Raw genomic sequence first — 16,575 nt, 5'->3', positions numbered from 1 at the left:
AATGAGAAACTGTTACTTCAAAATGCTTTCTCTGAGGTGAACTTCAAAAAATAAAAGATTTGCGTATTAGTTTATGGGATCTAAAATGCAATGTTTATAGAGTAGTCAATCAGATGTATGGTTTATTATGAAATCAGCAGTACCTAATTTTGAACAGAACTCTGTTTTTAAATGTAAAATTTTAATCTGTAAAATCAGAGATTAGTTATTTAAAGCTGTGTTGTCTGCTTTAGATGGCTATTTGTAACATTCTTTTGATAAAATTAGAGAATATCTGGATTTTTCTGTTTGGAAGTTTTACTACTCACTGAAGAGAATGGTGAAAAATACATTAAACCCATCAAAGCTATCTGTTTTCAAATTTGAATTCACCTCAGTAACGAAATGTTATGAAAACCTTCATTTATAATGTGAACTGTAGTATTGCAAAACCATCAGAAGACCTAATTAGCAGTAGAATTTTCCATCAAACAGCACAGAATCATGGAATCACCAAGGTTGGAAAAGACCTCGAAGATCATCCAGCCCAACCGTCCACCTATCACCAATAATTCTCACTAGACTATGTCCCTCAACACAACGTCTAAACGTTCCTTGAGCACCTCCAGGGTCAGTGACTAAACCACCTCCCTGGGCAGCCCATTCCAGCGTCTGACCACTCTTTCAGAAAAGTAGTATTCCCTAACGTCCAGCCTGAATCTCCCCTGGTGCAACTTGGGGCCACTGAGGTCATAGACATGAAAACAAATTTGTATCAGGCCTAATAAATATTTTTGCCTTAAGGATAAAGGAAAAAAAGAAGTTAAACTCTGGTATAATCCAAGATGGAGTGAGATAACAGCAGGGACTTCTAATTTCAAGTCTATGATTTTGCTTTCCTATAACACTGTTTTTAATTCTAATTTCAATTTTTATTCCTTTCTTTAGGAAAAAAATGTTAAATTCCTATTGCATCAGCAATTTTAAAAAGATTTTGATACTTGGCTTTAGAAATACACTTTTGTACAAATGGAAGAAAAGTGCATTGAAAATAAGGGATTTCAATTCCTACAGCGTTTGACTGTTGGTTTTTTCTGTTGTTGTTTTGTCTGGCACTACATTTACTAAGTTGTACACAAATACATTAAGATCCCTACCTGGAGTAACAAAGTATACATCTACAGACTCTATAATGAGATGTTTCACTCATGCTTGATGTAAGACTTTCATTCTTTAAAGCAATAAAATAATCTGTATATTCTCATTCTAGTACTATCACAAGTTTAAGAATAGCATTACCCACTTTGATGCCTACAAAAGCTTAGTAAGGATCCTAAGCCAACTGTATAGCTTTTGACTAGCAGGACATCAGTCACTTTACACATTTTTAAAGTTAAAATGCAGGAAAATACATCAGGAATGCAAAGTAGCATTGAAGGAACACTTCTGTAAATACAAGCCTAAAAATGTCAATTTCATGTATCAGCTTTCCACTCAGTGAGTAATTAAATTAAAATCTTTACTAAATCCAATTTAATGTATGCAGATTTTCCTTTTATTCTTTCATTCTATATCTGAAAATATTTACATTATAATGTTGTAATCTAGCTTATGTTGAGTACAGTATCACCACTCAATCATTTCAAGGAGACTGGGTCAGAGAATGAGTTTCCCATACACTCTCCTTGCTGCCTTGGGAAACAATCTATGTCTATCCAACATATCTGGTCAGTGACAAGGACAGGATTCCTGCTTTTTCAAACACCCTCAGACTACAAAGGCTTCAAAGTCAGGTAAACAAGCTCTGTCCAGTCACAGTTGAATGTGACAGCCTCTCTCTAGTCACATTCTCTTCTTCAACTTGGAAATAGTTCCAGCCTGAAAAGTTACACAGCATGGAAACATAAGAGGTAGCTCATGGCAGGATGTCATCTTCTAGCAGCGATGTCTACCTCCTCTGAGGAAAAACTGATAAGCCAGACCAGGAGGCATCACATACTGCCAACTGGTCCATGTTAATCTTTTTTTAAACTCTGAAACAGACTGCTGAAGTGTCTCTGGATTGTGAAGATAAGCTAAAATTTCTTCTGAAATGCCACTCCTTTTCAGCCTTTTTGCATGATGAAGAAGGAAAGCGCTAACCTGCCTTCTGCACTTTTGCCTAAGCATTGGATGCCTCCTATGTTTTTTCATATCTTGAAAAATGCCAAATGCTGTACTGACAGTTGGATATGAATTCCTTTTCTTTGTAAGCGCAAGAATACACAGAAGTCAACAAACATTTGAATACTGCATATTAAAAAAGCAGAGAACTATTAGGTAAATTTAGTAGGGGAATGAAAGAGTGAACAGAAGCAATTGCTAAAATGCGGTATCATTATAAAAAATATTACTGTTCATTACAAACAAAAATATTTATGTTTATTGCCTAAAGGCAGGGTTTTAATAACAAACACTGGAGCTGCTTAAATATTTTAACTGAAAGAAGACTTCCCATGCTAGAGGCCTATATACAATTAATCTATAATTTTATAACAATGAGTCTATAATTTCATAATTTTTGAAGAGTGAGTCAAATCTATTTCTAAAATAAACCTTGACACAATTTATACACATCCTACAAACTACCTTAGCAGTCACCCAAGGATGGTTTTGGATTTAAATTGCTCAGCACACACAAAAAAATAAGTGTGTTTCATATCTATCTTACAATACTAAATCTTTACAGCCTAAGATATGAAACAGTTTAACTTTGTTCAGGAATAATACTTTGGCAACAAGAAGCATCAGGAAAAAAAAAAGTTAGCCAATACTCTCAGTCTACTTTACATGGCATTTCAGTGTGACAATAGATCAGTGTAATTGGCTAAGACCACTCTCTCCCTTCATTTTACTGAAATGCTACTAAAAAGGGTTATGCACTCCATATGTGTGCTAATATTTTGTGTAGCTTCCACTGTTTATAAAAGGCTGATAGAAGCTCTGCAGGCAAACCAGTGGTTGCAAATGCTCTGTAATTAGCACCTAGGAAGGAAAGGAACAAAACCAAGAGGAAAATGCTAACACAGAACCAAAGGAACACATCCAGGAACTCCTGACACAAATGGTAGGGTCTGATCATATACTGGATTGCAACTCTGCAACGTGTATTGGCAATGAGGCAGACTGACACCACGAATGTGTTGAACAGCAGCTCAGCACTGCAACTTCTGCCTGGATTGAGATGAGTCAGGAAACAACAGCTGTGCTCTGCAAACTACTCAAGGCAAGTTGCCAGGGCTACGGTGGAAGAGTTAGAATAGATAGATGAATCTAACGAAGGGGTTTAACACATCTCCAGTCTATAAATCTGTTCCTCATTTGTAATAGCAACTCATATGTGAACAAAATAGTTCTAACAAAAGTTCTAACTTCTGTGACTGCAAGCTTCCTCCCCACGTACAGAGCTCAACAGCCAGTTCTTAAATTTTAGTAACTGGTGTTGAACAGCATGATAAGATCCCACTTATCACCCTGTCTTGTTGTGTCTAAGGAGTTCCATGAACCAGCACAAAACGCTGAAGGCTGAGAAACCAGACCTTCCTTGACCTTTCAGGATTCCATACACTCAGAATCCAAGCAGAAACTGGGCAAAATTGACAAAATGCAGAGGCAAATTAATCAAGTAATGAGTAATAAATCTTGCAGCTTTTGGAAGCTGTGGTCCTGAACAAATGTTAATGAAGATCTTACAGTCTTCTTGGAAGCAAGCATATCTAGGCCGGAGTAATTACACACTATTTTGTTGAAATAATCAAGGAAAGCTCGTGCTCCTTCTGTTAAAAAAAAAATCCTTGCAAGTCAACAAACACAGTTGTTCCCAAAATCCATGCAGGTTATGCCATCTCTTCTAGTGTTTTCAGACTTAGCTGCATAAAAAGACTGACAAGGAATTAAAATACATGATTAAAGCTTTCCAGCTTTATTTCCCTTGTATAATCATGTGAAAATTAGCAGAGGAATTGAACAGCACAGAACAATCAGCCCTTCATGGAGTTCTAATAATAACAGAGAACTGAGTAGCACAATCCCTCCTTCTTTTTTATTCTATTCTTTCCACAATACATTCCAATGTTTCTTTGAAAAAACACAATGGACTTGTTGTGACTAGTTAGTTTATCTGTTTATGATTTGAGAAGAACACCAAAGGCACTTCTTGTAGTTTGAAGCATAATATCTGAGGAAGTGGTTGTCTAAAAGCATTATAGCATTTCTGCAAAAAATAGCCAGATGCTGTATCTGAAGAAAAAAAGTTGTGAGAAGCCCATTCCCTCTTCCTCAAATCAATTCAGAAAACAAAACAAAATAAATCCCATGAACAGAAAGCATTCCTCAGAAAGAACAGCTATTTTTCTGAAGGAAAACTACAGTCTGTCTCTGGCAAAAAGTATGCATCATAATCAGATTAAAGTTTTTCTCCATATTCTAAAACACTACTTAAGGAAATAAATTTATGGGACATTCAACATGATCTTAAATTTCCTCAAAATTATGCTTCAAGTTAAAACCGCCTCAAGTAGACAGGTAACAGAAAATGTAAGTGGTAGCCTGAGCTACTTACTCCGATTGTTAGATCAGAAAATGTGTTTCCGTGTTTCCATATCTGTAGCCATAGGAATCTAGGGTGGGGGGCGACTACTTTCAACTGTTAAACTATCACCGGTCCTTTTAATAGAACAGGTATTGACTACAAACATTTGCTTTAATTTTAGATCTAAATTCTTGTGGTAATAAGCACTTATAAACAAAGGACATCATTTGAAACTATAATTACCTATGACTAAGGCAAAAATCAATTGATGTGATATGGAGCCTTGGGATATGCTCTTTAAGGGATTTGACTTCTAATTACTTGTTTAGAAACAGGAAGCTATAAAGTGCTTTGGAAATAATGAATGAAAGTGTTAAAAGGGATTCTCTTACAGCTCAATTATAGCTGCAGAGTTGAACACACTGAACACATTAAAAAGCACACCAAAACCAGATCTAAATAGACCTTACTTGTTTAAATATTTTTATTGCATATATGCCTTGCTAGTCTGATAGATCTATACTGTTAATTCATTACTTTCTAATATTCACAGACAATATTCTAACTTTCTCAAGCGGTAAAAGGAGGATTAACAGATTTTCAGAAGAGTAAGGAAGTTCTAACTCAAAACTCTTTTCCCCTCATATAATTCCAGATTTTTAATACTGGAAACAAAAACTTTGATATTTATCTCCTTCACGTATAATTTACATTACTTGCATGAAGTCATAAACTAAATGACAAATTGTTAGGCAAAAGGTCCTTGCATCACATCACAGTTACAGCAACAGTACACTAGTTCTGTTTGAGTTCTGGTTCAGTTTACACTGCTGGAAGGGCAAATAACCTAACTGGCTGAAATACTGTACTAAGCTGAGATATCAAATCAGACAGAAACTTAAGATTATTTTACTTTTGTATTTTTATTTTATTTATTGGACTAGTACTCCCCTTAGAAAAAAAGGTCCTAATTCTGAATCATGGATCCTTATTAAAACAAAACATGGATTGCAACTTAATGAAAAAAAGCTTATTGAGCAGCATATAACAAAAATAGACAGCTTTTCTTTTCATACAAGTCTAAATACTAAATGTCAGAAGTTTGAAATAAGACCGGTATGGAAATTTTTGATAAAATGTTGAGTAAGAAACTCTGACTTTACTACTCTGGACAATAGAATAAAAATGTAAGTGAAGGGAAAGAACATACAATTGTCAAATTCCCACTGATGGTGTGTTGACGATACTGGGAATCATCTGCTTCACCTAAGTAGGTTTTGGAACATGTTTTCAGAATGTTGGCTTAAGCCTCGTATAAGCCCACAATGTCACTGTCAGAATGAGTCTGACAGTCTATACAGAAGTGAAGCGGACATTTAAATCTTATTCTCAGCTGCAGCACTCCACTAAATACTTATTTGCATAAGCTGAGCTGGAGCAATTTAGTGCTGTGTGAGACAAACTAAACTGACTGACATGTCCTACAGGAAAGAACTGTGGCACTTCTAACATATACTTCTATGGGTGAGAGGAGACTAGCATGCTAGACTTGTCTTGTACATAAGCAAGAATTTACTGCCATGTCTGCTACTCACAATGAATGCTAAGCTTTTATTTTTCACTACTACTTCTCCTGCAAGCAATCAGGTCAACTGCCATTCACCTCTAGATGCAAACTTGCATGTTCCTACCAATCTTACAAGCATTCAGCACAAGACTGCCAAGTCCTTATGAGTTAGTGCTAAGGTGCTCCAACTTTCCAGATACATCCTAAAACTTGTAAGTGATGACAGGATCAGAAATTTAAGAAGAAAACTGAGCAACTAAGAATTAAATGCAGTCAATTTTTTTTTTTATGTTAAGAGAGTTATGAACATTTTGTACCATGAAAGATATTTACCTTCATTATAAACCCAGAGTTTCATACAATATTGGAAATGCACTTTCATGAATGTTATCTATGCTGCAGGACACATACAAAAGCAAAATACTGTCAATATCAAAATTAAAGTTGATCAGGTATACTTTTTAAGGAGCGTTACCTCACATGTGTCTGAATCATGAAAAACTAACTCAACAAAATAAAAGCAATAAGGCGCATTGAGGGATGATTAGAAGCTAGCAAGCAACTGAGGACAGCAATGTAAAAGCTGCAGAAATGGACTGATGAGGCAGGTAAGGCTGACAAACTTACTCTGAAGCTGTGGCTGAGGCTGCTGGAAGGAAAGGGGCTGTCCGAACACAAATGGACTGTGGACTAGGGAAGAGGGAGGTTTTGCAGCTTGATCAAAGATGGAAGGAGCTGGGAGATTTGGCCGTGACTGAATGGAATTCAGTATGGCACTCAGTTGGTCACCTGTAGTGGGCAAAACAGTCAAAACTACAACCCGTTACTTGTCATTCTCTGGAACAGCAGAGTAAAATGGTGCTCAATTAATGTTTAAATGATGATAATAGAGAAAGCTCTTATTTAGCCACATATAGCTCTGATTGTGGCTAAATAGAAAAACCTCATCCCATGCATGGCAATAAAATTACTTAAAATAACAAGCAGGGTTTTTAAAAAATCATGGACACTTTACTCCAGTTACTTAAATCATTTCAAAATAGAAATTTATAGTCACTTTGCTAAAAAAAAAAAGAAAGAAAGAAAGAAAAAGAAACCAATAACTGAACAGCAGCCAAGAGAAAAACAGCATCCCTAGCATTTACGATAATACACACATGCAACAGAACATGCAGATAAAGATTAGAAAGACTGATGAGAAGGGAAGGATAACAAGTAATTAGACTTTGGTAAGTGTATTTCTGTGCCTAGGTTTTGGTTAATATTTGCTCATTTTTTGCAAATATCTTCAAAACTCTTCGGTCATGATGTTTTTCAAGATCAGATTGAAAATCATTTTTAAAAAATAACTACAATTTAGGAATTGACTGTTTTTCAGAAGAACTACAGATATTCATTGTGGGGCAAATGAAGGCCTTCAAAAAACTAGCATGTTACAAGCATAATTTTAATTTCTAAATGTCAATTTTCAGAAAAGCCACACATGAGCGTTAGAAATATATGAAGCCTACAATAAGAAGGCAGAGTTTATCACACCATGTTGTAACTTGAGGTAAACTTAGTCTTATCAGATCAGAGATACCACGAGTTTGAGAGCATCTCAGATTTGAATGATCACCTACCAAATCCTAACAGCATCACTTCATTCTGCAAATTCAGATCATTTAAAAAACATTCTAGAAATAAGAATACAGCAACTAATAAAGAATTATCAGTTTTAGGTGATAATCAATTGCTTATTGCTTTTTCATAGAATTAGAGAAAGACTTATGGGTATATGGAAACATACATTACCTAAGAACTCCAATAATAAATATTGCAATTATTTTCTTGATATTTTGGGTTCGAAAAAGAAAGAACAACACTACCAGGAAGCAGCTGGAACTCCATTCTAAATAATCACCTATGGGCATCAATTTTATTCCACTATTTTGGAAGTAGTATAACAAAAAATACTAGAATCAGTACTTCATTCTACAATCAGTAGTACAGTATTAGTAGTAGTACTACTAATATTACTACAATATTACTACTATAATTACTACAGTAATTCAGTACTACAATCATTCCTATCATAATAATCCAGAAGGGAGTGACACATTTGGCAAAGCATATTATTCTTTAAAAAAACAAAAAACAAAAAAACACCTATGAAAAAATAATAATTCCAGGTTAAGAGCTGCACAGTATTTTTTTCTTCTGGATATAACTCATGTTAATTATCAGAGAAAGAATCAACACTAGAATACAGGACCCAGCTGGGCCTTGCAACTGTGTGTGGGCAGTTTATTTACTCTGCCAGAAAAGTAAAAATTCTTGTGCTGGTTTTGTTCAGAGCATGGTTTGTGCATCTTCAGTTCAATGAATGGTTCGCAAAACCAGCTAGCAAACTCTGCTGTCTTAGTGATGCCTTAGCATAAAGGCAGCCCAAGTAGCTGGGCACTGCATTCTATATAACAGTTGGGAACCCAAAGCACAAATGTCAGTGAACTTGCAGTTCACCAAGTTAACTGCCAAAACCTAAAGAACTTTTCCTGTGTGCCATCTGCTATCTTCAGTGCATCACTGAGGCTTACTGATCTAACAGCCATACTACAAAAATGAGTAAGACAGAGTTGCTACAGTCTCAGCATCGAAAATAAGAATCCCTTTCAGAACACAAAGCAGTGCAGGTGATCCCAGACAGATGCACGGGCACTGGCTCTGAACGAATCACGCTGAATGAGGGAGAACAGATGCTGGCCTGAAGATAAAAAACTCAAGGAGGTCATGCTCAGTATACCTACATTGCATTCCTGAGAACAACCTACAACGTATACATATATTTTCATCTACTGTGTATTTATCTATCAGGTTGTTTATTCCAGTCATCCAATTATTCCATGTACTCCAGCACTTCATTTCAAACAATCATAAAGCTACTCCTTCATTATCTGTTATTAAACCAATCATCAATACCACTAACTCCTTAAATCTTTACAATTCTGAAGAATACTGGTGATAAAATCAATCAACTTTGTTTGACACACATTTGTCTCAACAGCTAGATTTCCTCTATCATGTGGGTGTTGACAGTATGGAGAAATATTTTTCCCTAGATATGGTAGCTTTAGATCTCCACACAGTACATAAAGCATAATCATATAAGTGAATGCCTTATACTTTGGCATTCTTGTATGAAATTCTCAGGCCAGTTATGGAACTGAATATCTATAGAAGTGAAACAGAACTTGACTCTGAGATCCCAAAAGGGTATCAAAAATTTTTGGAAATCATTAACTACTGAATGTATATATTTTTCTCTCTTTCTCCTTCAATACCTAATGTACACGATACAGAAGTAAAAATTGCCCAGGGAGCCCATTCCAGAATTCATGAAATTATTCCTTTCGCTCTTTCTTTCCTAATATTTTCTTAGTGTTGGTGTAGAGGGGATACTTGAAGAGTAACCAGTTTAACAGTCTAATATTATCATCAGTTTTGCCACTGTTACTTTTTTCTGTTTGGCAGAAGAGGACTGGGAAATGATTTTTACAGAAGTACGCAAAGCCCAGCAGCCTGTAGTAGTTGTTCTCTTCTAGAATCATCCAGGAATCTGAGCTCAGGCACTACTTCAAATGCCCTGTAACTTATAATGCTGTCACAAAACCATAAAGTGATTTTCAGCACTTTTAAAGCCTAGTTGATGCCAAAAATACTTTAAATATAAACAAGGAAGATGTTTCCTTCTGACATTTACTTACTCAGAACAAAATGGGATTCCTGTTACCTGCTGATTTTCAGAAATTAATAAAATATTATTTTTGTTAATATCTTTGGACACAGAACAGCAATTGCTGAAGTGTCTATTAAGCCATGGAATATCTAGAATATAAGAGTGATAAAATGCTCCAAAATGTGACAGTATATGAAAAGGTAAATAACTTTTTTGTTGGAATCATTCCAGTTTGTATAGAAGAATTCTAAATGAACAGGCCTAAAACAAGTAATTATTTTAAAGAGAAGAACCTCTAAGAAGAGCTTGAAAGTTACCTGATCAAAATAATTATCTGCTTAAATTAAACATGGAGATGGATGAGGTCATTCATGAAGAATATTAAAGACCTGACTGTAATGCAGAAGGCTCAAACATAGAACAGAATATTTGTGGGAGTTTACGTCTTCTGTCTCACAGGCAATACTGTAAACACAGTCCTAATACTGGGTATCTTTACATTCAACCGATGTATGTGACTAAATTTGCATTTAAACTACTGCATCACTACAGAAGGTTCTTCTGACAAACAAGCATCTTCAACAGAACTGCTTCACTTGACATTTTTCCTAACAGATAGTGCTCGTGTCTTCAGTTCTTTCTTTTCCACAAAACTCAAAGATCTTCTTAGATCTGAGAATGCAGGCTGGCAGTATATAAAATGATATATTAATTCTTTTTTTGGGGGGAAGGAAATATCATTACTCTTTCAAATATAATTGCCAACAACTTTTACTCTTTTTTCTTAATAAAGTCATCTAGCCGACCTTTACAAAGAAATCTGCCAAACAATGCTTTTATGTGATTTCTGCACATATTTATGTGTATTGATGACTTTGCCCTGTAACTGAGTATGAGGCAGCTGCAAAAAACAGCGGAGGAAACACTAACTCATTACTTCGCAATGTCTACACATTAATACTCACATTTCACTGCCCTAGAATAAACTGTGTCAGTAGATTTACAGCTTTTTAGGGAACTTCATGCTATGATGAAATGCTCTGATATAAGATGGTGACTAAATGACTCTTGGAGCTACGGTGATAACAGCATAGCTTGCAGGTTACTGGACAATTTCAGGTCTTGTTAATCAGGCAATAGAAGAGACAGAGTTCTAATTAACGCTTGTGGTTCCAACAGGAAATTACTCATAAGCTCCTTAATGTTGTTATTCCTGAAAATACTTGACCATATTTTAACCTTTCTATCTGAATATTAAAAGCTACTGATAAAATGGTATGTAATGGTAGAACTATGGCTATCATATATATATGTACATGTCCTCCTTTAAAACAAGTCTCAATTCAAGATAGTTTTTTTTGTTTTTTTTTTTAAATCTCAGAGACTACTCATAATATGTGTCGGTATTAAAAACAGAGTGCTCACCCAAGGCCTACATTCTTACTGGCACTGATAGAGGACAGATATCTCAGAATACAATGACAGAGCTCCGCGCTTCAGTAGTATCCATCAAGGACATCAGCCTCAGCGAAAGTTCCTTTCATAATTATTAAGTATTCTCGATTTAATTAATGAATGAACAGAAGGCAATCAATTTCAGTTTACTGTGATGGCTTATGCGTGCTTACATCTTATCAATGAAATAAATCATGCTTAAGAGAAACTATTATTTGATGTCAGTAAAATGAGTGTTATTTACTTCCCAGTGTTTGTAACTGGCATCTATGTGGCTGAAAGGTAACTTCAGTATTACGACATAAATCTCAGATGGTAGTCTGTCATCCAGTTAAAAGCACTTAACATTTTAAGACAGGTTAGAAGTGTTCATGAAAGTTTCAAATCTTTTCAAAACCTGTTTTTTCTAAATACAATAGCTTTCATATCTTGTTTCACAAATGTTTATTTTTCTTTTCTACATTATAGTGTTGCGCCTCGCATCACAGATAGCCTCAGCTGTCTGTAACATTCAAACATTTGACGATGCTTTTTATACAGAGTACTTTGAGTGAAATTGAAGTAGAGGAAAAAATGCCTTACAATTCATTGTGCTACTGATTTCATCTTTTGGAGAACATCTGATGATGACTAAAAGAGTCTAAAATGAGTGACAAAAACATAAACAAGATTATGATAACCGTCATTTTAAAAAATGTGAGTGTAAAAACATACCTTTGTTATTTCCAAGGCCATAATCAAACCCTTGTCCATTACTACAGCTTGTCCCCTTACTGAAAGCTTGTATTGAAAATGGACTTGGGGGAGGAGTCTGAACATTTTGGTCTAGAAGAACTTGCTCTGCAAAAAAAAAAACCCATATCACTTTAGAATTAGACCTTCTCAGATTTTACAATGGAAAGATGAGTCACAAAAAAGAATATATATATTTTTTCCTCCAGAGAGTACTCTTTCACTTCACTCAATTCTCTTCAGAGAGAAAAGGACATCTTTCTTCCCTAGAGCTCATGCTTTAAAAATAAAAAGATTGAGGAGTTAATATCATGCAGACTGGTTTTATATTTGACTGAGTTGCTGCAAGTTTTGCTGTCATGTCACTTAGGAATAGGCTCGACAATTTACTTTCCAGTAATATCACACCATTTAACTATTTATTCTTTGGGCAACAATTGTTAAATTCATTTAATAGATAACTAACTCTTTAAGTGAGTTGAAACAAATCAGCCTCATAGGGAATAATACCAAACTTCTATAAGCTGTGGAAGAACAAGTATTCTCAGACAGAAATATTTAATGAAACCATGCTAATGAAGATTCATATTCATTTTTACTAGAAATTTGAAAGGTAAGAGTGAGGCACTCGACAGTAGTATCTAATTTCAGGCTTCCCATTCAAATACAGACTAAAATGAAATCAGCAGAAGCCACTAAGACAGTCTGGGCACTACAGAGCACACAACTACGGAGAGGTTGAGGAATGTGAGCTTGTTTAGTCTTGAAAAGAGAAAGCTAAGGAGAGATCTTTCTGCTCCCTTCAATTAAATAACTGGAAGGTTCAGAGAAGACGAAGTCAGACTTTTCTGAAAGGTTTACAGTGACAGGACAAGGGACAACAGATGTTGCAGCATGTGAAATTGTATTATAAGTTTTTTTCTCTATGAAGATGAGTAAATACTGAAACAGGTTATCCAGAGTGGTTGGAAGTATTTTAAATATTTTGACTTTTACTAGACAAGGGCCTGAGCAGCAACTTGATCTAGCTGATTCTGCACCGTGAGTGAGGTTGGACTAGATGATCTCCTCCAGAAGTACAAATAATGTCAGATCACTCCTGTTTCATCTGTAGAGGGAGCAATAGGTAGGCTGTGATCTTGTACCTGAGAACTCAGGTAGGTTGGTTAATCTATCCATTAAAGAATTAACAATTTCAGGATGCATCAAAGTGTTCACATGAAGCATTTGAGGTAAAAGAAACATATTTTAGATCAGTAATAATAATCAGTAATGTTTGGAGGATGATCAGTATGAAGCATGATCAAAATAAAATTACAAATATGCAATAGCAAACTTTGCATACTAACCTTTTGTTTGTTTTCTTTCATTATTTCTAGTTCTTACCCAGTCTGAACATGAATTTATCAGGACAGAAATTCTGCATTTTAAGAAAATGTAATCATTCATTGCTAACTAGAATAATTAGAAATGTGATGTTAATTTAAAATTCAGTGTTAAAAAAAAAACTCCGTGATGGTTTTTTAATGGGATACAGTGTAGTGGAAGTAACAAAACCAAAAGGGACATAAACAATTCCTTCTGCTCTTCTTTCCATATAGACACAAAAAAGACGAAAGAAAGCTCCTGAAAGAAGTACACAAGTACTTATTTGAAAATCATCCCTATAGCTAAAAGGAAGGATAGAATTATGATCCATAACCGGTACAGAAGAAAACACAGGGCAATATTTTAAATGTTCTTTAAAAAAAAAAAGCATATAAAGAATGCTTGTAAACAACTTTAAAATTCAACTACAAAGTAATTCAAAGGAAAAAATATTAATTTACGTTATGCTTTTTAAAAACTCAGTTTCTTTTTTATTTGTCCTATTTAAATTTCTTGCAATTTTTTTTCTAAGTAAATTAGAAAACAAAACAAAATAACTTGCCATCTTCATGTCGGAGGTACTGGTTTCCACCTCTGTCTCTAGCTAATGACCACGCCTCGCCTTCATCACTTTCACAGAACTCTACCATGCTGTTCTTATCCATTTGCACCCAAGTACCTTCTGAATTAGTCACCTGTTGTACACATAAAAAAGCATAACATACTGACTTTTCAGATTATTCAGTAACACAATTCAGCAACTTACTTCAGAATCTGAAAAGTACGTGCATTTCAATCGTTACATTACAGCAAAAGTTTTAAAAAAAGTTTCTTAAATTAAGGCCACAGGCTGAGGCAGATTGAAGGACCGAAATCATTCATGACATATCTACAGTTAGGAATATTTCAAAAAATATTAGACCTGCTTATACCAACACCACAACTTTAGAACATTCAAACAAACCTAAGTAAAAACTTGGAGGAGATATTCAAGGTATGCCTTTTTATGGGTGGCTGCAACAACAGAATTGTAATCGTGAATTTTACATGAAATATTTCTATGAGTACTAATTTTGTTCCTGACACTCTATTTAGGAAATAGCATGACACACTTCATCCTTAAGCCCTTCTTAACCATAAAACATCACAACTGGAAAACCGCGAACAGTAACAATAGTTCAGAAACTGAACAAATGAGTCAAAACAAGTGTAGCAGAGTAATTTGTTAATTGGTTAGGTCCCAGGAAAAGGTGTTTTTTTCAATGAAACAAATTTCTTTCAAAGCATACAACAAAAACATAAAACAGAAACATCATTTTGTAAGGAATAGTGTAACAAATATATAAGAAAGCATATGTAACCACTGTACAACTTTAACATTATTTCAGTGAACACACAGAAAAGACAAAAAACAGAATTACATTAGTATTTAAAATATAAACCAGGTTCAAATGGTAGCATTTATCATAAAGATCGGAAAAGCAAACCTGTACAGGAGCAGATTCTTTTGTTGAGTTTACTAGTTATATATTGGTATCTATGAAGACATGAACTGAAGCTACAAGGATCCATACCTCGCCCACTGCCTTGACTTTGTTTCCCAGAACTAACATTCCAATTGGGATACCTCTAAGGTTAGGGCAGCTTCTGATGTTGTGACCTGATGGGCCAGTCTTCACTACCTTGTACACTCCAGGACCACCTCGAAGTAATGAGATATCTTGTTCTTGCATCACTGCTTCCTGTGGGCAGTGCGAATTTAGGTCTTTGAAAAAATCACCAGTACTAGACCTAGACTCCTGAGAAATTAGAAAACAAAAAGCAGAACAGAACAAAATCCATCACTAATACTTTTGAACTCTTCACATAAGAAATACTTATTTCAAGAAAGCAATAATTAAATTCTAAAGCGAGAAGCGGTACTACTTACATTGCTAATTTTAGCATGCAATAATAATCTGAACCACTAGTAAATCATCAATTGAAAAGTCACCCTGTTACTCTTGAAACAGAAGCAGCTTAAATGCAGACAAATTATTTAAAAGGGAATTGGATACTACATATTTATCCTACCACTTTCACTAAAACCTGCTTCATACTGACATTTACTAGGATATACATTCATTCCTCCTGCTGTATTTGTGAAATAATCTAGCAAAAAGCCTGGGGATATATAAAAGGAAATTAAATATAATCTCTTTCCAAATGATAAGCTTCTTTTTCGATTTACTTTTAAAACACATCGCTAATTTAGATTGAAGGTAAAATTAAGACGAATAATAGAAACAGCATAGATTCTCATAAAATGTAGGGCATATTTATTATTTTCACTCAGACAATAAAAAGGCCAGCAGTTTATTTTACCCAGTACCAATTGCAGATTAAAATACACCCGAATTTGAAACGAGAAAACACTTTGTGTTTCCTATTTAGAAAAATTGATAGTTACTAAAAATAGGAGAAATACAGATTTTCAGTCAGTCATGCTTTAATTAAATGTCTAAGAGGTCTGGAAAATACAAAGGGAGAGGGTAACATCAGAAGAAAGCAAGTGAGAAGCAGGAACAAGCTCTATTACCCTTAAAATACAAGTCATATGTACTCTTTAAAGAAGATCTGAAAGTTATCACACTAAGTAATGCCCTATTGGAGGAAGCCAGCGGTTCACCTAGTCCACATATGTCTTTAGTCATGGCAACACAAAAGGGCTTTTCAAAAGCAGCATGCAAACCATTATTACTGGGCCATCCCTCATATACCAGTATTTATGAGGGCTGCTCTAAAAGTAATGCCTCCTGTTTTATTATGTTGGCTCATGACGTCAGAGGCAGATGTAGGTGGTATGGCAGTAGAGCCTGAACCATCCTGCCAATTCATTCACTGGTGCTTGCTGAATGTTTATGGAGACCAAATAGTGGACGTGACCACAGAGAGGCAGTGGGTGGTGCATTTCAGCAAGGGTAACAGTGATGTGAAAGACAAGCCATGTTCTGGTTGGCCAAGTACCGCTGTTACATCACAAAATGAAGAGCATCTCCATCTGTTCATCCATGGAAATCAGCTAATGGGGGTGTTTTGTAGATGAGAATTTGCTCTATCAAGTAATGTTATTGTGCTCTTTGTATCTATTGTAGTTTCTGTGGAAATAAATAGGAGGCATTACTTTGGGAGCGACATCTGTAAAATCTT

General features: G+C 35.1%; 1 protein-coding gene across 14 annotated transcripts in view; it reads right to left on the bottom strand.

The window, feature by feature from the left end:
* Nucleotides 1–16,575, bottom strand: part of MYCBP2 (MYC binding protein 2, E3 ubiquitin protein ligase) — a 196,087-nt gene that overhangs the window by 44,691 nt on the left and 134,821 nt on the right. For 7 of the 14 annotated variants that reach the window (XM_021417072.1, XM_021417080.1, XM_021417107.1 and 4 more), the window contains 4 exons: nt 14,961–15,185; nt 13,949–14,081; nt 12,001–12,126; nt 6,744–6,929 (listed from right to left, as the gene is read on the bottom strand). In XM_021417072.1, coding sequence (XP_021272747.1) covers nt 6,744–6,929; nt 12,001–12,126; nt 13,949–14,081; nt 14,961–15,185 — 670 coding nt within the window. The remainder of the gene's footprint in view (nt 1–6,743; nt 6,930–12,000; nt 12,127–13,948; nt 14,082–14,960; nt 15,186–16,575) is intronic. The other 7 variants (XM_021417056.1, XM_021417064.1, XM_021417126.1 and 4 more) reach the window with 3 other exon arrangements.

The sequence above is a fragment of the Numida meleagris genome, chromosome 1 (genome assembly GCF_002078875.1).
Source record: "Numida meleagris isolate 19003 breed g44 Domestic line chromosome 1, NumMel1.0, whole genome shotgun sequence".
Classification (NCBI taxonomy): domain Eukaryota; kingdom Metazoa; phylum Chordata; class Aves; order Galliformes; family Numididae; genus Numida; species Numida meleagris.
This window is presented reverse-complemented; position numbering and strand designations above follow the sequence as displayed.